We start from the raw sequence: 22,211 nt of genomic DNA on the forward strand, positions 1-22,211 counted from the left end.
TTTACTGCAAACAGAATAATTTACCCATTTTCCTCAGCAGCACTCAATCAGTAATTTCCAACCCCTATTTGCAAAAAGGCAGGGCAATTCAAACTGATATCTAAATATACCATGTCTCTCTTCATCCAGTATTTCCACATGTGACATTTGTAAGAATCTTGAGTTACAGCCTGCAGATGTAACCAGATGAGTAGAGACAAAAGTAGCACCTTGCTTTTGGGAATTCCAAAGAAATCAAGGTATCAGTGTTCATGCTCAGGTCACGTGACAGTATTGAGCATGTGAAACATGCAAGAACTGGCTAATCTAAAACTGCACAATTTTCCTTCATAGTGTGGCAGCATTCTGCAATGATGGCTTCTGCAGCTGCTTCAAAGCATGCAAAGACAGTAGAAAAACACAAGCAGCAGGTCCCAAAAGAACTCCGCAGTTAGGTGTAAACAATCACAATGAGGTATAATTAGAACTACCAAACCTTTATTAAGCAGGCATTGGTCACCACTTGCTTTGGATCTACTATGTCCACCAAGGGCTCCTTCATGGCCACATCCCTAATACAGGTCATGTCAAAGCCATACACATTCTCCCACCCTGTCGGTGCAAATGGATTTGTCAAGGTTAACAGCAATAATAGAAAATATTTTTTGCTTCTCAATGCACTTTTCTTTTGAAAGAATTTCTACCACCCCCTTTCAGATATCCTTTAAAATTCACAGATGTCCCCTTCAGCTTTTTGCTCCCTGCCCCAGCTATGTCAACATTGCTAATTTACAGATAAAGCAATTGTGACAAAATACGTGCTCAATGTACATCTTTGAATAAATGACCCTTATTTTTTGGTGCCTCCAAAACCGTTTTATATGAGATTTGTCAATGATTTTTGTGGCTTTAGATGCTTGTGTTTGTGGCCCAAAATGATCTAATGTCAGGCTGAGTGTTAGGGTGTTTTTTGTTGTTTCTTTTTTTTTTTTCCTTCTCATAGATTGCCACTCAATTGGCAGTTTACATGCTCTTTTGATTATTTAAGTAGTTTTAGTTTCAGCAATTAAATTACTGTCAGGAGTAGAATTGCAGGTGTGTTTCAATAGTTGGGACTCCGTTTTTTAATCTGTGCATACATCATGACAGAAAAGCAAAAGGTTCACTTTGAAAAGATTTAAAAGTCATGCCAATCCCCTGTATTTGAATTGTTCTTCTGATTGTTCCAAAAGATGCTTCTTATAATGTTGAGGTTTTTTTGCACAAAATGAAAACGTTGAAAAATGGAGAAGTACAATGGCTTTGCTTTTAAGTTTGCTTAGCAAAGTGAAAACAAGAACCTTCAAACAAGTGAAACCTTAGTCTTTTTTAAAAGCATGTAAGTCAAGGTCCATTCACTGCTTTATCTCAAATTCTAAACTGATACTGTGAGTGTTTCTATAAATGGCTTGAACAAAAACCGAAGTAAACAGATAAACGCATTTGTGAGCATATTTGAAATGTCTCGCTTTTTTCAGAGCATAGCATTTGAGCTACTGGGGTTTCCAGAGGAGTATGGAAAATGTCATGTGATATAAAAATCTGCATATTCCTAAACTGGAAAACCATGGACATGAATGATTCTTTGATATCTTTTTATTAACTCTGTACTGGTTTGTGAGTTTCTCAGCATTTCAGGGGAGCTGAAACTTTTGTTTCAGGCATCATGAGTGTGTGAGAATTTCAGATTACATTTTAAAAAGTCATATATTTTTATGTGATTACTCAGAAAAGACTAATTAGGAAGCCCTGAAGAAACAACTGATTAATTTTTTATTTATTATTGGGGCCTCCATAATTTACTGCACCTCAGCCCACATGGGATACCTTTGAAATAAATGGCCCAATCTGTCTTAGGCAGAGAGCTGTCACAGGAGGTAAAAAATAAAATAATATGCTTTACATTTTGCAGTAAATCAGAGTAATTGATGGTAGTAGTACTCTGTGGCATTAATCTTCAGTTAGAAAAATCAGAAGTTAGCTTTTTTTAGAAACCTCATATTGCATTATTTCTTTATCAATATAATGGTTCTTGAATGCCCTTTAAATGCTGAGGGCCACATCTCATATGAGGGTAAGACTTTATCCTCCATAAGTGAGAAAAAGATGAAAAATTGAAATGTAAGGAAATACTATCAAGGATTTATAAATGGAAAGGAGAGACAAGATGGTGGCGCAGATTGTGAGACAGAAATAACTGAGGACAGAGGTAAAGGTAAGGGGGAGAAGGGAAATCAGAGGTGAAATCAGAAAATAAAATGTCTTAGAGGAAACCAAATTTTAGAAGAGGAAAAAATGACTTTGTACATTTTTTCAAATGGCTCAAAATGAAACAATTTGAAAACAGATGTATTGTCTGTGAGAAAAGAACAAGATTCAAGGTCTAGAAATGAAGGAGTTCAAAAGCAAAATGAAAGATATTAGGCCAAAATGGCTCTGATTCCTTTACAGAATGGATGACTCATACATCCATTTGAATCTGTACATTTTGTAAGGAGTTCAACTGTCAAGGTCATCACAGCTGAAGAGAAAAATCTAGGCTGTGCTTGAAGGGGAGATATAATCCTTCCTGGCACCTACAGAGACTTCTTGTCACCACCCCACTGCACTGGGCTCACTTTTGACCCAAAATAGCAATTTTGACCAACTGGCAGTTCTGTGTATTAGCACTGAATTTGATTACTTAAACACCAAACCTTATTTTCTGGGAGGAGGTGAGAGTCAAGGAATGAGGAGTTAGGCATTTTAATTTAAAGGTTGTCTGAACCCACTAATTTAACCCAAATTTTCATATGTATCTTTGGTTAATAAATTTGCTTAGGGATTTTGTGGTTCTTTTTTTTTTTTTTTCATAATGGAAAATACCTTTAAGTGAAACTGCCCAGCTCCAAAAAATAAATAAAATTTAAAAATGTTGAAAGGAAAAGAAGAATAAAATAATGTAAAACATGTTCATTTGATCACAGCAGGAGCCTGGACTAGGTCACTTGTAGATGTCACTAACAGCACCAGTTATTCAATGATACTTCAAGGAAACTGTCCCAAAGCAAAGGAAAAGTCCAATTTATGCATCTATGAAGTACCAAAAAATCCCCAAATTAGAACCCTTTTTTAACATATAAGTAAAATTTACATTTCTGATCCTTATTTTTAATTTAAAAATTCTCACATAAAATGTTTTTAAAAAAACTTAACATGTTGTGGGTTTTTTTCTTTTAGACAGGCCATCATGGAGATATAATTTTTTTCTAGGTTTATTTCTTCACATGTACAATTAATTTGCATCTTACTGCTTTTATGCTTTTGTTATGTTAAAAACAAAAATAAAGACGTGAATGGCAAAAAAATTACTGGGTTTTGTGGCTGTTGTGATGGATTATATATTTATCAAAACAACAATAAAACTAAATCTCATTTAATTCACATTTTAAATATAGCTAGAGGTATCAATACAACTCTAGGCAAAGTCTTCATCAATTTATACATGCATCTCTCCTTTGTGCACTTTAAATTATTGCAAATTTCCTGAATTTACCAGCAAAACAACATTTTTCTCAGAGTTCACATTCATATTGGAATTCTGGCCTGCAAAGAGGTCACAGTAGGCTACTGGAAATGAAAGATTTTAGGGAAATAACCACAGAAAAGTGTTTCTGGCAGGTGCTTACTCACAGTGAATTTTGAAGTCCTTGTACTGTCTGTCTTCAATTGCTACCACGTACAAAGCAGCTCGGTCTGGAAACATTAGCCCTCCAGGTTTCTGTTGATGAATTGTGGGGAAATGGATCTCGTAATCTATTCACCTGACAAAGACATCACATTTTGAACTGCACATACAAAAACCAGACAAGCACCCCTTGCATGCCTTTATTGTTTTCCTTCAGCTTTAACCTTGCAGCCTGCGGCAATGTCATTAGACACTGTCTAGGCAAAGTTGGCCGGCCAGCACTTAATCAAAAGCAAAGCTCTTTCACTGAGGTTCCCTTTGTTATCTCCTCGTTAAAGCCTCAGAAACGGCACTTGGAGATGTGACAGTGTCTCGTTATGGCGACAGTAGGGAAGGGAAAGCTTGTAGTCAGAAAATAAATGGAGACTGCTCCAGCAAGGAGCACGACATGCAGAGCACCTACCAGCCACTTGTCTCGTGCGAAGATGACTGTGTTTAACATTGACTCATAGAACAGACAGTAACCCATCCACTCGCTGATGATGATGTCTACTTGATCCACAGGTAATTCAACTTCTTCCACTTTACCTTTAAATATTGTGATTACTGAAAAGAGAATCCAAAGAGATATGTTTCACATAATAAAAGACCTGACTAAGATCCTTACTGGTGAATGTCAGGCTGACCTTTTCAGTCTGATTCTCTTCTTGAGTGCCTGTCCATAAGGCATGACTCCACGTGACTCAATGCACTTCACACTTTTTAAAAACTATTCAGAGTACGTATAATAAATTTTTTGTAATAATATAAAAAGAAAAAATACCAATCCAAAAGCCAAAGGCCAAACAAAAAACCCCACCATGTCTAAAAATAACAGAAAAACAGGCCTTACCTGGTTACCTGCATGATCTCATTTTAAAATGCCCTTTGGAATTTGGCAGATTGCCAGATCATTGACCAAGTATAGCAAAGAATCCACTTAGAAGCATTTAAACATCCCTGCAGGTTTACACACTAATGTTTGAATTTTGGGCCATATTTATCTCAGTTGTAACAGATAATTTTGTTTTAGGACAACTACACATGTAACCCATCATTCCTGATTTAAAAAAAAAATCCTATTTGCAAATGAATTTTCAAATTGTGCTAAATAATTTTTAGCATGTGTTTCTCTCATGTTTATATTGTTTGTTGCAGTGGATAAAGTGTCATGGTTCTGGATTCTTTCTTGAAAAGGTAACAAATGCACTAGAAATTTAGGAATAAGGCGAGTATTCTACTTTGAATTACTAATTGATAAGATTACTCCACTACTCTTAATTAATGGTAATTTTTAATGATAGCATTTTTTATTGAAGAAATGGTCAACATTCAGTTTCAGAAAAAGGAAGGTAATTTAATTTAATTTAATTTAGCTAGAACTAGACTAGCTGGCTGAGTGTGGAAGTGTGGGTTGAGTGATTTTTAGAACTCAGCCCAGGGAAAAGGAGGTTTTGTCTTTCCCAAATACATGCAGTGTTATGAATAGAAAGTTGTATTTTTTTAAGTTTCAGAGTTAAAAAAACCAAGCCAGACCGAGTCAGCCTCCTTTAGTTTCACTGCCGAAGGAAAGCTTTTCAAATACCTGTTAATGGCAGGTGATTAACTGATTGTTTCCCTGATGCTGGCTGCATACCAAGAAGATACCAAGAGAAACCCTCCAGGGTAAAGAGATGAACAGTGACACCAGAGACAACATGCAAATGAGAAACGCAGTGCACCCTGGATTGTTACAGTTTTACAGTTTTTATAAGAAAAACCCCTAAAATCACGAGCCATAAGTGACTTAAAGTGACGTCTAAGGATGGGAGCATTGTCCCGTACCTGCTTAAACCTTTTTATTTCTCACTCTAACTTGAAAAGAAACTGATTAAAGAGACCCCCCGGGTTTCTAAACCAACAAACTAAGGACTCAACGACTCTCCCGTGAGGACAGAGTCCCCAGTTCTGTCTGCAGACCAGCGGACAAAACTGCATCATCCTCCTGCTTCGTGCCACGCCTGGGAGCAGCGGCGGCGAGGGCGCAACCCGTCGATTTCTTCCCACCTGAGCTGATTCTTCTTAATATCTCCTGCCCATTTATTTCATGCAGTACTAGTATTACTCTAACCAGATGTGGCCAGTTTATTTGCACAGCAAATTTTTAGTCCAGACTGGCCCCCTAAGAAATTTGGAACACTCTGATTCAGACTGGTACCACAAAGTATCAGCTGATAAGAGCAACCTGACTGGAAAAGAGCAGAGTTCTCTTTGCCATTATTTAAACTAATTTCTTTCACACTTAGTAATTCAACAGTTCATCTCTTGTTATCCTGAAGACTCTTCATGTCTATAACCTCCAGCCATGAGTTCTCTCAGTTCTCTTTTCTCCCAAGAACTCCCACTGCCCCAATTCTTTTGGAGTGAATTTCAGCACTGCTGACAGCTGCCAGAGTGACACACCTGACTGTGAAGCCCCCTGTTTACAGCCAGAACAGTCACAGTGTGAGGAGCAGCAGCAGCAGCAGCACTGGTTCCTCCCACCTCCCTTCACTTCATAAGGCATCATGTGGGGACAGATTGTGCTATCCCCAGATGTATTGCATGTCTCTGTTCTGGAAGCAGGGGTTTTCCCTTGGTTCAGCCCCTTTTGCTGACTCTGCATTGCTCAAAACACTTGGAGGGGAGGGGAGTGGGGAAAGGAAAATTTCCATGAGCAACAAGACCCTTTGGCTCAGTACCAGGCTGCATTAAAATAGAAGTGAATGTGGGTCAGTGTGGAGTGTGAAAGAGTAAATGTTGGTTCAGGTGTGCAGCTTGCAGACCAAACTGCAGTCAGGCAGACTGCTGAGCCTCGCCTGCCAAGTCTCCTCCCAAAGGGATGGGGTTCTGCTCCTGCCCATAGTTTCCCAGTTTTCCTTGTAGAAACAGGAGGAAAAAGCAGACACAGAAACCTTCTGCACCCTCTGGAGAACACTGGAACCTTCTAATTTATTCTGACAATGATCCCTTCACACACAATGCCTGCTGCTGGAAATCCAAACACAAATTGATTTGCGGTGCACTATTTGTGTCTCTAGCCAATGAAAGCCGTGCTGGGAACACACAGTCTCTGCATCCAAGGTTAAGGACAACCACAGAGGTCACACTTCACTGCTTTAGTGCCTTATCCCAACTGTGGAAAGAGTATTTTCTTTGCTTCCTTTTGCTTCCTCTTTGCTTCCTTCTTTTCCTGAGCCAAGAGTTGCACATGCTGGCTGGCTCCTTGTATCCCACGTCAGTGCTGTTCACACCACAACACTTGAATGCCCGTCATGTACAATAAATATTCCTCACAGAGAGCTCGGGGTTAGTCACAAACTGCCAGTGACAGCAATAAAAATCAGAGCAGATCTGAACCAGCACAGAAACCCATTCCTGTGCCTGGGCGGGCAGAGCATCAGCGCAGCCACAGCTGAAAGCGCGGGCACTTGGTGCAGCCCAGCCGTGACCTGCTCTGCAGCAAAGGCAAGCTCTTCACAAAAAAATCACTTTTAAACAGGAGCTGTATCACAGCCTCAGTTAAAAAAAGACTGACTTTTTAGGTTGTTACAAAGATATCTTGAGTGCTGTGATTTGAAGGAGGACGGAAGGCAAGAAATAGAACTTGCTGGGGATTATTTTGTTCTAAGGGTTTTCAGTAGCTTGGGGGTACTTCTAGTTTTTGTTGGGTTTGGTTTTTTTTTTAATTTAGAGTTTCCACATACTTGGAAATTTCATCAGCTTTCTTTTCAAGCAAAAAGGAAGTTTTATATTATATTTTTATTTTAGGATTTGAACAGTTTTGTTTGTGTCTGTGTGTTTTGATAAGGTTTTGAAAAAAGTATTTTCTTAAAGTGGGGAGTCAGAAAACTTGGTGAAAAATTTTTGCTTTAAAACTCATTTCAATTTGAATGTCAGTATCTGTGTTTTTATTGCTATTCTGTTTAAGACAGAAGGTGGAATTCTAATGGCACAATTAATTTGACCAGTTCTAATATACGGTCTTCCTTCTGCTTTGCTAAACCAAACTTCCCATTTATCAATTCTAGTTCCTTTTTTTGTCTCTGATAAATACAGAATTGACAGCAATTCCTGTGAGGAATTGTTGTAGTGCCTAGAAAGAGGTGTTTAGTTTTGTATTTACATAAGTAAATTCTGCAAAACTACCATTTACATGTAAAACACAGAACATAAATTAATCAGAACAAGCAAAACTGTTATCTTCTCTTTTTCCTGAAAAAAAAAAATATATGTCTTACTGTTGTCCAAGTGGTTGGCCTTGATAATTTTTTCTGAGTAGTCAGATATACTTGAGCATTCAATCTAGGAAAAAAAAGAAAAAAAGAAAAACAAGATAAAGAAGAATTTATCTGTTAGAGAGCTCAGCTATGTGAATGAAAACCATCTACTGAAGGCAGCAAAGACTCTACAAAGCATGTAACCATTGATAAAGACTAAATCAAACCTGTGGGGAGGATCATAATTAATGATATTTTAATATTTAAATTGCAGTCTGTGTCTGAGTTAAACTGGCCCCTGTAGAAAATATTGCCTTTAAAATTGCTGAAATGTGAAAAAAAGAGGCTCTACCTACCAAATGTACATTATTAATGATATTTAATTTATTCCTGATACTTTAGAATAATGCCTTCTCCCCCACAAAAATCTGCTGAATGGAATCAATTAGGATGATGCTACATTTCCATATGTATTTTTAAACAAAGTACATTCAAACTTTCTGAATAATATTAAAATTCAAATATGCCAATACTGGCATACAAATATGCCAAGAAGTAACTGTTTTCTATGTGAAAAACAATCTATATTCTATATTCTTTAGCAAAGCTGCTATTCCTAAAGAATGCAGCATTTAACACATAAGAAAGGACTGAAATTTTCTATTTAAAAGAACATCCAGATCTGCATGACTTTTTCTCTGACCAGTTCTGTGCTTTTTCTAGAAAAATAATTACAGAGTGCCTGTGAGTTTTAGATTTGCCCTTAAACCTGGTAAAATCTGCATACTAGCATAAAAGCATGTTTGCAACGACCTCTAATCTCTTTTAGAAAAAAAACTACATTCTGTTAATCCCTCTGGGTTTTGTGTCCCTTGAAAATCATGAAGGCCAAAGTTGCTGGTAGTCACTGAATCAGTTCCTAATTTACCTCTTTCAAATTTGGCATTAAACGGAGAATACTACTTTCCATAATCCTTGTCTCCCTAATTCCCCTGTGGGAATGTCAAATAGAACTATATCATCTCTAATGAAGTGGTTTATATAGCCAGTGAATCCCATTTAATCTCTAAAAGCTAAATTGTGCTTGACCTCTGAGACAGCACTCACAGATGGCAGGACAGCAGACACAAGGACACACAAATCCTTTATTCTTCTTATATTGTGCATGAAACAGACATAACAGCAGTCATAATATCAATCCCAGTCCCCATGGGAGCATGTTGATTCTGCTTAGCTTGCCTGTGGGTGTAAACCATTCCTAAAATGTCTGACTGAGTGCCAATGCAGGGAGTTCAAGGAAGAAAACCTTCGGGGTGAGGGCTGTCCTCTTGCTCCATCCAGGTTCTTCTCTTACTCTAAACCCTATGAACTGTATGCCCTGTCTATAGTTACTTCCTTTATACTCATTTTGCCTGTCTTTATTCACATCTGTCTGGTATTTTCAATTCCATTGCCCATTTTGGTTGCTTTTTAAATAAAGCAGGCATAGGTAGGTGTTTGGAGGTTGCTTTCCAAACTTTCTAAAGAACAAGGTGCAAAGAAATAAAAAAATTCTCTGTCATGAATGACAACAAGTCTCCAAAAATCAGCTTCAGATGCAAAAAAGCAAAAGAATAAAACCACCCAACATTTAAATGTTTAATGAAGGAATATGTATTTCAGTAAAAAACTTGCTTTAGGGTGGCTAAAGCTGTTCATGTGCATTTTGATTTGGGCTCTATACTGTGGTTTAATTTTATTTTAAAAAGCAACTCATTTCAGAAAAAAGAAAAATGAATTCTGCAGGTGAAGAAATAGAGGAAAAATTGGTGTTGTCAGATTTTTTTCTCAGTTTTCTTTCAAGTCAATAATCTGCTCAAATACGCAGATCATTGAATGCAATGCATTTGGATTTTATGAAAAGCACACGTTCCAATAAAGTAAGTCTGTACCTGAGTTTATAATCACAGAATCATAGGATGGTTTGGGCTTGAAGAGATCTTCAAAGGATTGCCCTGATTCAAGTGAAGGATCCTGTTCTTGGCCATGTTGAAAATCCATGAGGTTCTTGGCCATAAGGTTCACACAGGCCCACTCCTCAAGCCTGACAAGATTCCTCTGTGTGGCCTATTTTCCCTCAAGTACATCAGCTGCACAAAGCACTTTTGTGTCATCTGCAAACTTGCTGAGGGTGAACTCAATTCCACTATCTCTTGTCCTTAATGAAGATCTTAAACAGCAGTGGTCCCAGCACGGACCCTTGAATTGCTTCAGCTGTGTCTGGTTCAGTGCATGTGTATTCACCTCTGCTTTCATTTTACTTCTCAGTCTTCAATCTACTGCTGCAAATGTCTCCTCATTTACTGTGGTCTCTTCCTGAAACAGTCACAAGATCCCCAGATTTCCCCTGGGCTGTGTCCTCATCACCACCTTTTTATACAAAGCAGCTGACATCTAACATCAGCCTTCATCTTCTGTGTCTGTTTAACTCCTTCTTTCCTGCACTGTCTTGTTTGTCTGAAAACAGCATGGAATTCAGATAGTTCTACCGCAGTGACTGTCCTGAATTTTATATTACTAAATGCAGCAGATAAAACAAGGCTTCAAGGGATTTTTTATGTATTTTTGTGTCCCGCACTGACCCCTCCCAAGTACCAAGAGCTATGTGCCAATTCTATCTCTACATTTCTTACAATAGCTCCCCCGTCAGATGAACATCAGTGCACAGCACACTGGTACCCTCCCCCCAGGGTTAGGGCTCAGAGCAGGTGAAGAAAGAAGAGAAAATGTGGGGGCTGGTTCTGTTCAGGTGTAGAAGACATCCTCCCCAGTCCAATAGCAATCTAAAAGTATTCCAAAAGGATTTGCAAAGAAATTAAAGTCAAACTCTTTTCTGAAATACACAGGGACAAGACAAAAGTCAGTAATCATGAGCTGTGGCAAGGGAAATTCCTGCTGATTGTAGGCTTGGAATAGGTGCTGAGAGAGTATTTAAAGTCTCTCTATACTTGCAGATTTTCCAAATTGGACTGGACATGTCCTTGGCCAACTTGATACAGCTTTAAGTTAATGATTCTATGATTTACATCTCTTGAAGACCCAGAGATAATTCTAGTTATTGGCTTAGGTAGGGACAAGGAATAAGTACCAACAGTGGGTAAGAAGGGATAAGAAGAACCAGACAGAGTAGTGGATGAATTTGAACCCAAAGAGAGAAAGTGTGAGTAAGAGGAGAGTGATTTCTGTAATCAAAAAACCAACACTCTGCATTTGTCAACAGTTCCCACATCATGCTATTTGAAAAATCACATTTAACTGTAAAGAAACTGGAACATGGCAGCTCTATGTAATAACTCCTGGCAAATTTTTGCTTTTTAAATGGAACACTCACAGTTTCCAATTGCAAATATGACCATAAAGTCTCAATTTGACAGTAAGATTGCCACTGCTAGGTCTGAAATGGCTGCTTGTCCAACACAAATCCACTCAGACAGTTCATCTGACAAGAAAGTTGAAATTCTTTGGCTGTAGCAGAAGAGTTTCACACCTAAGGGAGTTCCTCTAAGAGCTAAGTTCCATGGATAGCACACCCACCAGCTTCAGTGATGAACAGTCCATCGGTGATCTGGCACTGGTGTGCCACTCAGCTTTATAAAGTCCTGAGGTAAAGCCTGAGCTCTAAATGGAAAAAAAACCCCAAAACCCAAACACAAAAAACCCTCACAACAACAATAAACATGGAAAAGTGTTTACTTTTCTTTTACTTGGTGAATTTTCTGCCAGTGAGCTGGATCACTGTAGAATCAGATCAGCACCAGTGCCAGCACAAGGGAGGGAGGAAGACCATATGGCCAGGGATCTGAGAGATGGGAAGGTGGGAGCACATCACCATCATTTTGTATATGCTTATACGTCTAGAGCACTGCAACATCTTTCCATGAGACCTGCATTTCTGCATCACAGAAGGCTGCTGGTTAATCCTTATTAAAGCTTTGAGGTAATAAATCATATTAATAAGTAATACTTTGTTTACAAGAATATACCTTCCAGCTGCCTATATTTGGCTTAAACTCCAAAACTTTTTCCAGCACCTTTTGATTTCAGCTATCTATAGTTTCACACTCCAGTCTGATATTCAAATGAGATACTCTGACGTTACACTGGATTTTGAAAATATAAGCCTGAGAATTGAAATGGCATTTCATAATAAAGTAATAAAGACACACTGTTTGGGTGCTTAGTGACATCAGTGTCCACAAATGCACAGATGTACCCAATTAAGTTTTAGTAAACAGTTTTGTCGTTGTACACTGAGAAATAGGATCTATTTCCCCTTTTCTATGTTGCATTGTGTCTTCAGGGCAAACAGAAGTCCAAAGCAAAAAGAAACTGCATCTGGCATTTTAGAGTCAGTACAAATAAGTGTGAATATACTTAGTAAGCAAATCTATGCTCTCCATAATGACTTCTCTGCAGAGAACAGCACATTCATGCTCCTAAGGTTCAAAGTATTTAAGGTAATAATTTCCTTCTGCCTCTGAAAAGTGTTATTGTTGGCACAGAAAACATGCACATGCTTTCCTGCACAATTTGCTGAGTTGTAATATGCAGGGAAAAGTGTATTAAAGAAATGTGTTTCCAAGACTACAAAGTTGCAGACCCTGAAAATTTAAAAAGCAAGATAGTTCTGTTAACCCCTCTGAGTAGGAGTGAGTCTCTTTACATTTTTTTTCAGCCAAGAAGAAATGTGAATATGTACCAGAACACCAAAGGTTCCACATATGAAAAGATATTTACATCTCCCTTTGGAAAAGGTGCAGTACTGCAGGTCATAGAATACAACAGAACTGCACTGAAGTCATTATAAACCAAGCCATAGATGAGCTTGGAGAGTAGAATTCAAACCAAGACAAGTAAGAAAAGGTAAATCACGAAGCCAAATTATCAGGCAAAATGCACAAACAAATTCAGAATGTGAGAGAAAGTCTTCTTACCCCATATACCTTCTTGGCTCCTGCCTTTGCAGCAAACATAGAGAGGATTCCCGTGCCACTTCCAACATCGAGGACAATCTTATCTTTAAAAACATGTTTATTGTGATACATTGAGTTTCTATAGGTTAATGTGCGTACTTCATCTTTTAACATTTCCTGTGATGAAAATAAAAGGATTGTGTCACTATTTGAAATGCTTAAATGCCTTCCACACTGCTGCTGAATGCATTCCTTTGCTGTCATTTAAGCATTATTAACACACAACATGAAGGGTTTCTCAAGTACTTTGGGGTCCACACATCAAAGCAACTGTAAAATGCCAGCTACTTACAGCTGAATTATTAAGAAGCAGCATGATGTCCCTTGTATGATTTTATTCTTCTATTACTTCACTGTTACAATCAACAAACAGAATGTAATCTAACCACAGCACTGCTTTGGGAATAGACAGAAATCGTATAGAAATCCAAACATTCCTTTCCTCCTAAATCATGCACAACCCAGAGCCTCAGTGGAGGGACCTTCTGAGGTTCCTCTTTGAACAGAAAAGAAATAGTTCCAGAAGACATTATACAACAGAAGGCTTGACAGCCTTGCCCATGTGAGGCAGAAGCCCATAGAAGAGCTTATAAATTCTGTATTGTAAGGTCCTCCCTCACTGCTCTTTCCACTCATTTATCTGATCAATTTCCAGAAGATATTAATGAATCACCTAGAATACCATCTCACTAGTCTGAGATGTCATTGATAGGTGCTGAGTTTTGAAGCACCGATAGCAGTTGTACATGCATTTAATTCCATCGATACCTTGCTTTCCTTGTACATCCATCAGTCAAACTACATCAAGAAAGAGGACCCAGCTCAAGACCCAGGTGCCATTTTTAAGAGAAGTGTAGACCATTCAACACAGACTTTAGTTTTCTGAAAATGCTTCTGTTATGTCTAGAAGGCAGAAGGTTTGTTTATAGTATTGCCTAATTTAATAGTTTGAACAAGTAGACAAATGAGTTTTTCAATTTCAGGATGAAAAGGATCCATCCACTGCCCATCAGTCTGAGGCAGTCATGAACTGGATTGTAACACATATCAGCTGCTTACTTACCTGTCTTGGCAGGACACTATGTGTGCTCAGTAACTGCAGATGAACAAAAGGCTACTTTTGTCATAAAGCATGGTTTGGTGTCAATCCATCACCACTGGAAGGGTGTGAGCACAAACTCATGGAAACTATTTCCACACATGTTAAGAACAAGAAGGTGACAGGGAGTGTTCAGCATGGATTTGGAGATGACTGAGCACTTGGTATCTTTCTATGGTGGAGTAATGGGCTTTGCGGATGAAGGAAGAGGAATAAGGAAAAGAATGGTTTTTATCTTGATTTTTTGCAACATTTTCAAGATTTTTTCCCACAACATCCTCATTGCAAAATGCATGAACTATGGACTGCATAAATTGTCAGTGCAGCGGGCTGAGAACTGACTGAACTTCTGCTCCAAAAATGTTGTAATGAGCAGCACAAAGTCCATCTGGAGGCCAGTCACTAGTGGTATCTCCCCAGCTGTCAATACTGATGCCTTTTAGCCTGTTTTTTCAGGTGGATTCCGCCTCTTCCTAACAGACCTCAATCCTCAAAGAGGGTCCCATAGATATAAAAACCAAAAACTTTTCATTGACACCAGCTGCACAAGCAACTGTAGACCCACGGCAACACTTCTCCTCAAGTCATTGTTTGCACTTTTGAAATTGAGGCAAAAATCTGCCTGGCACACCTTGCTGTTGGTGATCATCCTGAGAATTGCCCAGTGACACTTGATATGCTCCAGGTCTCACTGGTGCTCATGTAGAACAGCAGCAGGCTCTGAGGGCTGGTCTAAGGGATGGACAAATGCCAGCAGCCTCTCCACAATGTCCCAGATCCAAATGCCTTGGCAGAAGGTCTTGTCAGCAGATGGGGGCCTGCAGGTGAGGGCCTTCAGCAGCTATCACTTGTCACTTGCTCCCAGTGCCTCTGCCTGGCTCAGAGCCGTCTCATTCTGGAGGTTTCTTGGACAGAACTTTCTGTCCCTCAGCTACAATGAAGACACTGACCCTATTCTGTAGCCAGAGATCTGCAGGTGGATCAAGAGCCTCCCTCCTGTTTCCAGAAGGCACAAGTTTCCAGCCTTCCCCACTTCCACACCTGTAAGTACAGACTCTCACTGCCTCTCCTTTCACTACAGTTGGGGTTTTAGGCTTTGTACCTTCATGCACTCAGAGAAGATCCAGTCAGTCTCTTCCTAATGCCCCTGATGTTTCAAAATTTGCCAGCCTCCTCTAGCAGTTCCTTTACTTGTAGACACAGATCCTTTACAGCGCACACCTTCTGCAGGCAAGGACGAAACTTCCCAGCCTCAGCAAGAAGCTCTCTGCACTCCCTGAGACCTACATGGCTGTATCCTTCCATCAGGAGCTCCATTTGATTTAAGGTCTCTGATGTGTCTTCAAAATTTCTCCTAGGTCTCCTTCCCACTCAATTGTTTTTCTATTATCTTCCATTCTTGGACTGAATTTCTGAATGCTACAATGGCAAGATGTTATTGACAGATAGAAATCTTTTATGTTTACACCCCACAACCAATTACTAGAGTAATGGAAATAGATATTGTTTGTTATGCTGATTGTGAGGAGTGCACTGAGTCACTTCACATTTCTTTTTTGTATCCTGCTCCTAAAGATCTCATCCTCTTGTGTCACAAAAATTATCAGCAGGGCAAGGTATCAATGACTTCTTTAGAACTCATCTACAGTCAACATTTTGATAGTAAATTGTCCATCAAGTATTTAAAATTCTTTCTAGGAGTGTATTTAATGGAGACAATTGGGATTAATATTCCCATCAATGCAACCTGTGCATTCAAGTAACATGCCAGGAGTCAGGAAACTGTTTGGCTCCTCATGTCAGCTGAGCAGCTGTTCTGCTGCTGTCTGTGCTCAAACACTCAAGAGAACAAAATCTCAACTTAGCAGTAAGGGAGTGCCATTGGTTGTGGCTGGGCTGGTTTGCAGCCCTCATAAATACACTGCATTGATGCACTTGTGAAATTCACCACTGCACGGACAGCTACAATAAAATCTAATTGGGACAGAGGTTTTGAGTGCATGTCTCTAGGGAAGTGGGTGATATCTTTGGCACTTAACCAGACTACACAATTGTCTGAGGAAAGGCAGAGGAATATAATCATGAGCAAGTGGGATACAGATAAGCAAGTAAAAAATAAAAGAAATAATGAGAATTATTATTATATTGTTAGTTATTTAACAATTGCTGAAACAAAAATAAAGGTTACCTCATGAATTCCAAAGTGAGCATAGGAATCAAAGTAATAATCCCTGGATGTCATCTCTTCTGGATTGATGAGTTTTGCCATCTTGCCTCGGCCTGGACAGCTGGGTTGCAGTGGAACATGGATGACAGACTGAACTGGCTTTGGAACAACAGTAGGCTGAGGAGGCTGGGATGGAATGGTGCAAACCTAGCAGAACATGGAATATTGTTAAGAGGCATCATTAAAATAAAAGATTTCTCTCTATGTCTAGTGTAGTGATATTATTGTTAGTGCTATTATTGTAACTATCTAGTAGATAACAAGTCCAAAGACACCTGGTGTATCATAAGTGAAATTTAGGCCTCCTTCTGTTCCTGGATCTTTAACGTATTTGATGTCCTGCAAAATTTCCTTAATAGATTTTTTCTTGATGTTTCTCTGCAGGTACTTAAATTAGTGCAGAGTAATGGTAAATTACTGGTGTTGGCTGATGTAGGTTACTGCAAACATTGACACAAAGCAGTAAAGTGCTACTTTTTCTCTATTAAATCCTATTCTGTCAAACTGCCACAGCCTGGGGAGAGGCAGGTTGCAATAAGTACATAGTTCCCCTGCAAAGAAGAGCTCATAAAAAACGGATTCCAGACACAGTATTGTCAAGAAGGGTAGGATTCACAACTGATTCTTAATTATCAGGTAAGGTACCTGCCTATATTGATGAGCTAGGTCTGAGAAGGCTCACAATATCTGAAAGTCCCTGATGCTATCTAAAAGTCTTTCAGCATGTCCAGGAAGCACTACTGGGAGATGTGTGACATGTGTGGTGTCTTAATGCAGTTTCCTGTTGGGAGATGCAGGAGTTATGTGCTTCCAACACACCATGGCCCCCAGCACTAATTTTTTTATTGAGTACTGCATCTCCAACACCAGCATTCTGATAGACACAGAATTCTCACACCCCCTTGGTTCACATTTGATACCTGTAGCACATAAGACAGAAGACAGAATGTTTTTCAAATATGAGGTAAACCAGACCCTGGTCTGGCCCATGTGTGTATCTACATTCTGAATCCTTAATATGAAGCAAAATGCTGAAACCTGAGAAAAACTGAGCAATATCCTACAGCTTCACCTATGCACTAAGTCACCTGCAAATTATAGGTCAATAACTTCATATATTAAGGTCAATCCTACTTAAAATATATCATATCCTTTTGTACTTTTGGGGTTTTTTATGACTCAGTAGTTTCCCAGTGGGGACCAGAGTTGCCTGAGCCTCTCCTCTCTATTTTCACGAAGTTCATGCTGCCTTCTATAGCTTGGTATTGTGAGGTGTCAATTCCCTGTACTGTCTCTGAATAACATCAATTAACATAGTTCAGTTTGCTACAATTAAAAAAAAAAAAAAGAGGAAGAAGAAAAAAGCCCCCACATTTTGTAGATTTGTATGTGTCATCATTTGATGGCTTATTTGGTCCAACTGTTAAAAAAGTAAATACCATTGGTTTATGTTCCTGTAACACTTTTCATCCCCAAAGATACAGAAGTGCTTTATTTATAAGTCTTTTCTATTTCTTACATTTTTTACTTTATCACCTCACCCTATTCACCTCACCTAGTTCACCTCCCACACAGAATACACTTGCTCCCAACTGGTGTTTCTATTTCTGTTTGGTCTAGTTTAAAAAATGTCCATCTGCAATCAAGCAATTTCTCTTAAGACATCACTTCATTGCCTGTTCATTGCAAGTAGTAACACTGATAACTTACTGTGTCAAAGTGTTTCTCTTCATATTCAACTGTTTCAAATATAATCCTGCTACTTTCAATTACATACTTGAGGTTATATCTCAACTTTTTTCTCCATTGGCACACACCCTATGTAATTTTTGCAGTTACCTTTCTTTGCAGTTCTTTCTGAATTTGTCTGCTGGATTACAAAGACTTAAACTGTAGGTGTTTGCAATTCTGTTTTATTATAATATGAAATCTGCAAGGTCCTACACTTTCCTCCTAAATCTTATCCTCTGCATCATTTTACAATCAAAATACATAAGTTTATATAAATTACAAAATAAAACAGTCACTGAATTCTGTTCCTGTCTTAGGTAAGAATGTCTCCGGATACAGGACAGTGCGTCACAGCAATTGCTCAAAAGATATGTAATGGAGAGAAGTTGTATCAGTTTTTGTAAAGGAAACCAGGGGGCTTCTAGCATTTCTGTTGCTGTCAAACTGCAAATTTAAATGTGGTTTGCTGTACAACAGAGAGCATTTGCTACAGGAAAAGAAGGCAAATCTCCTGTCTGGATCTCAGGCAGTATCAATTCTGCTCCTGGCTGCATGGAAGGGTCTAGGCAGGATTATGAGAACAAGGTTATTCTGACTAAAGATACTGAATGAAATTAAACCTAACAACTTAGGCTACCAAAGTTGTTTGAAGGAATTTCTTTCCTGTAAAAGAATCAACATCACTGTTTCCTATTCTGCAACTGAATTCTGCTATAGCCAAGGGGTGGCAAGATAACCTTTTATTAAGCTGCTGAGGCAGTATTTTGCTTTTGACTTGCAGTACTTCTCAGATTTTTCCAAACTACCTCAAGACTTCTTAGCCAAGCAGCCTGCGGAAAAATGTGTTGATAGTTGTTGTTTGACAACATTCGGCTCTGAATGCCAATAGGTCCATCCTGTGTTGTGGGTACCACAGCCTTATGCAGCAGGGGCACTAGAAAACTGCATAGGGGTGGTGATCTTCTCAGCCAGCAGCACTCTGTCACAGGGATCTTAAACCAGCTGCCTCATTTCTGTTTTAGGCATACTAACACAAGGCAGACCTTCCAGATTCAAATGGTGTACATTTTGCAGCATCTGTAATACCTCCTGCTGAAATTTCTGTGTATTCTGTAATTCTGGAATTCCAAAACAATGCCACAATTATAAGAATAATTTTATAAGTGGGACTCAGGAAATCACTTTGCCAATAAGTTGGCATAGATTCTATGAAAAATTTCACTTGAGAGTGACTTATGCCCTATGACAACAAATATTTGGGGAAAACACAGTGGACAGCTACAGAATAAAGAATTGCAATGAAAGCTATTATTTGTATCAGAAACAATAAAGTCTTCTGGTGTACAGCTCTGAGTTGTAAACTAGAAACAACTGTGTTTTTAGAGATCTGGTATAATTACTTAAGGAGAAAACATGCTTTTAAGACAACATCTAACAAGAAAAGACAACTTCCTATATTCTTTCCAGAACTGAAAAGAACCCTTGATATGATTTGCAAGCTTAGCATACATATACAGCCTACATGAGGAACAACTCATCTTTTGAATAACACCTGAAAAGGCAAAGCATCTGGGCCGGGGGCAAACCTCACATCAGTGTAAAGAATCAAAAAAACTCTCTCTGCAGAACCCATGTATGGATTCTGGCCAGCTGCACACAATTCCAGAGCACTGGCTTGCTGCTAATGCAGATGAAGTCTGAAAGAATGGAAGCAGCTGCTTCAGAATTCATTCTTCACTGTGCTGAACATGCAGCCCTCTATTTTTGCATCTCCCGTGTGGTACTGAAGGTGGAGGTGGGGGGTATGAAGGATCTGAGAAGCAGTCTATCACTGCTTTGTGACTGAAATCCTACCTTTGTGTACCATTTCAACATTTAAACCAAATTAAAATAGGGAAATACTTTCCTACTTTTAAAAATCAAATAAACTTTATTTCCTGTTTCTTTGTGGCCAGGGTTGGTACACTGCAGGTGATCAACTATACTAGCACATTACTGGTTTCCTTAAAAGCTTTGAATTCCCACAAAAGACAAGATTCGTAAACCTCATTCTTTCTCAGAATCCCACAACTCAACATCCTGATGTAGGCTTCTGAAACATATAGAGGCGCCTCAGTGACACTGTGTGACTTTGAGACATATAGAGTTGCCTATGTGCATTAATGGATACTGTTGAAGTTCTTTGAAAACTGGACCTAATCCAACACAGACCAACAAGGCTGTTGGGGTGTACAATTCCCAAAATACAAAAGAGAACTGGGTATTCAAAATCATGAGCTATTTTTGAAAATTTGAGCCTTTTAGATATATTCATCTGTCTACAGAGAGACAAGATGGTGAAATATGCACAATTCGTTTTCTAGGAGGTTTGTGACAAAAGCTGTGGTGTGTAGAGTAAAAATAAACTTGAGTTTCAATTCTCCTTTCTTGATATTACTATGGAGACATCAGGCTGGAGGTTAAAATTCCAATCCTTGCAAAACTGCTGCTCAAGCTGCAGTATTTCATTCTTGACAAATTCTTAGTTATTTATGGCATTTTTATGACATTGAAGTGGTTAACTGCCTTCTGCTGGGAAGTGCTGAACTTTTCCTTAAGAAACTAATTAAAACTTAAAACTGGAATTACAGTTTTAACTTATTCAATTTTAGCATCGTCTTCCTTTTCAACAAGAGGTTTTATCTTATCTAAATGTTGATTTTATTTATTTTTTGAGCCAGATAGCTTTCTATGTCAGAACTACTAGAATAAAATGTGCCTAACACCATTTTAATTGGTCTGAATTTAATAATCAAGACTTCTGGAGTGCAAGAGATTATCAACTGGTATGCAACCACCATAGCGATTCCAACAATACAGCTTCTTCTTGCTGCAGATATAAAAGCACAGCCAAATATAAGAGGTATTTACTATTCTCCTGCCAAAATTTAGGCTTCAACAAAATCTTCTTGGCAGTCATCATGTAAGGTAAAACCTCCTTTATCTTGTATTGTTTTAAAGCTTTTGTCCAAGGCTTATCTTAAGTGATCTTTGAATAGGGCAAAGAATCTAATCCATTATCAGAGAAGTTTTAACCTGATTTTCTGAGGAAATGAAGCTCTTAGAGTATCTTGCCTATGCCTCCCATTAATAACTTCTCAGCTTGTCCAAGCCAGTCTGATTTGACAGAAGTGTGGAAATATCAAATACAATTATATTTTGATACATTTCTTGAAAACCAGAAATTAGGTAGAAGGATAAGTGATTTGATGATCCACTGAAATTGAAGCAGCTAGATTTCATGTCATGCTTTCTACCTGCTCTAGGTCTATTAAGCCACCTGGCTGTTGTTACATGTGCAATGTGTAGCCTCCGGACTGGATGAGCAGTAATGAAGATGTACAAAGAAGACCAGGCATTGCTCAGAACTAAGTTAAGAGCTGGGGGCATAAAGAGCCCAGGAAACCAGGCTTTTTTAGCTCCTCTACACATGGGAAAACCTTTCCATGCTGAGGACAAGGAAGGAAGCACACAAGGAATGCAAAATGGCAAGAAATCAGAGAGTTCCAGCATTCAACTGCAGACAGATGTAGCTGTTGGGGAACAATTATATATATATATATATATATATATATATATATATATATATATATATATATATATCTCTGTATTAGGTACATGCTTTCAGAACTAATTTCAGAACTGTTCAGTAAAGAACATTTACCTAGTGGAAGCTTTACACTGTCTAAAAATCAGTATGAAATTGCCAATTCTTCAGCAGCTATATATAGATATACTTTCTGCACGATGAAAGTCAGGCTCAGTCGGTTTTAAGTTGCACATGAGTTCAATGCAAATGCAAATCTATCTAAACGCTAAAACTGAAACTAGTCAGACACACTCTGTAAGAAAACTGGGAGAGAGGACTGATTCTTAAAATTGCTTGCTTTGAGGCTTCCTCTTGTTCAGCCACTTCAAAGTGAGGCACTGCTCTGAACTTTCTACATGGATTGTTTGGAATGCCAGATCAACCTGTCACAGACAAACCTGTCCATTTGTTATCAGCAGGAAATTCACTGTCCTTTATACAGACAAACATAGCTTAGAGTATATTACAGCTGCGACATAATACCCCTAAGTAAGGTGATAGAAAAAATATTGTGAAAACACTGGTGCTTTAGAATAAAGCCTCTGTCCAGAA

The 22,211-nt window shown here is 38.6% G+C and overlaps 1 protein-coding gene across 3 annotated transcripts in view; it reads right to left on the reverse strand.

The window, feature by feature from the left end:
- The window catches only part of PRMT8 (protein arginine methyltransferase 8), a 58,149-nt gene that overhangs the window by 9,914 nt on the left and 26,024 nt on the right, over positions 1–22,211 (reverse strand). For all 3 annotated transcript variants that reach the window (XM_064409913.1, XM_064409912.1, XM_064409914.1), the window contains exons 3-8: positions 16,262–16,447; positions 12,936–13,091; positions 7,984–8,047; positions 4,149–4,291; positions 3,691–3,778; positions 476–591 (exon numbers count right to left, since the gene is read on the reverse strand). In XM_064409913.1, coding sequence (XP_064265983.1) covers positions 476–591; positions 3,691–3,778; positions 4,149–4,291; positions 7,984–8,047; positions 12,936–13,091; positions 16,262–16,447 — 753 coding nt within the window. The remainder of the gene's footprint in view (positions 1–475; positions 592–3,690; positions 3,779–4,148; positions 4,292–7,983; positions 8,048–12,935; positions 13,092–16,261; positions 16,448–22,211) is intronic.

The sequence above is a fragment of the Passer domesticus genome, chromosome 2 (genome assembly GCF_036417665.1).
Source record: "Passer domesticus isolate bPasDom1 chromosome 2, bPasDom1.hap1, whole genome shotgun sequence".
Classification (NCBI taxonomy): Eukaryota; Metazoa; Chordata; class Aves; order Passeriformes; family Passeridae; genus Passer; species Passer domesticus.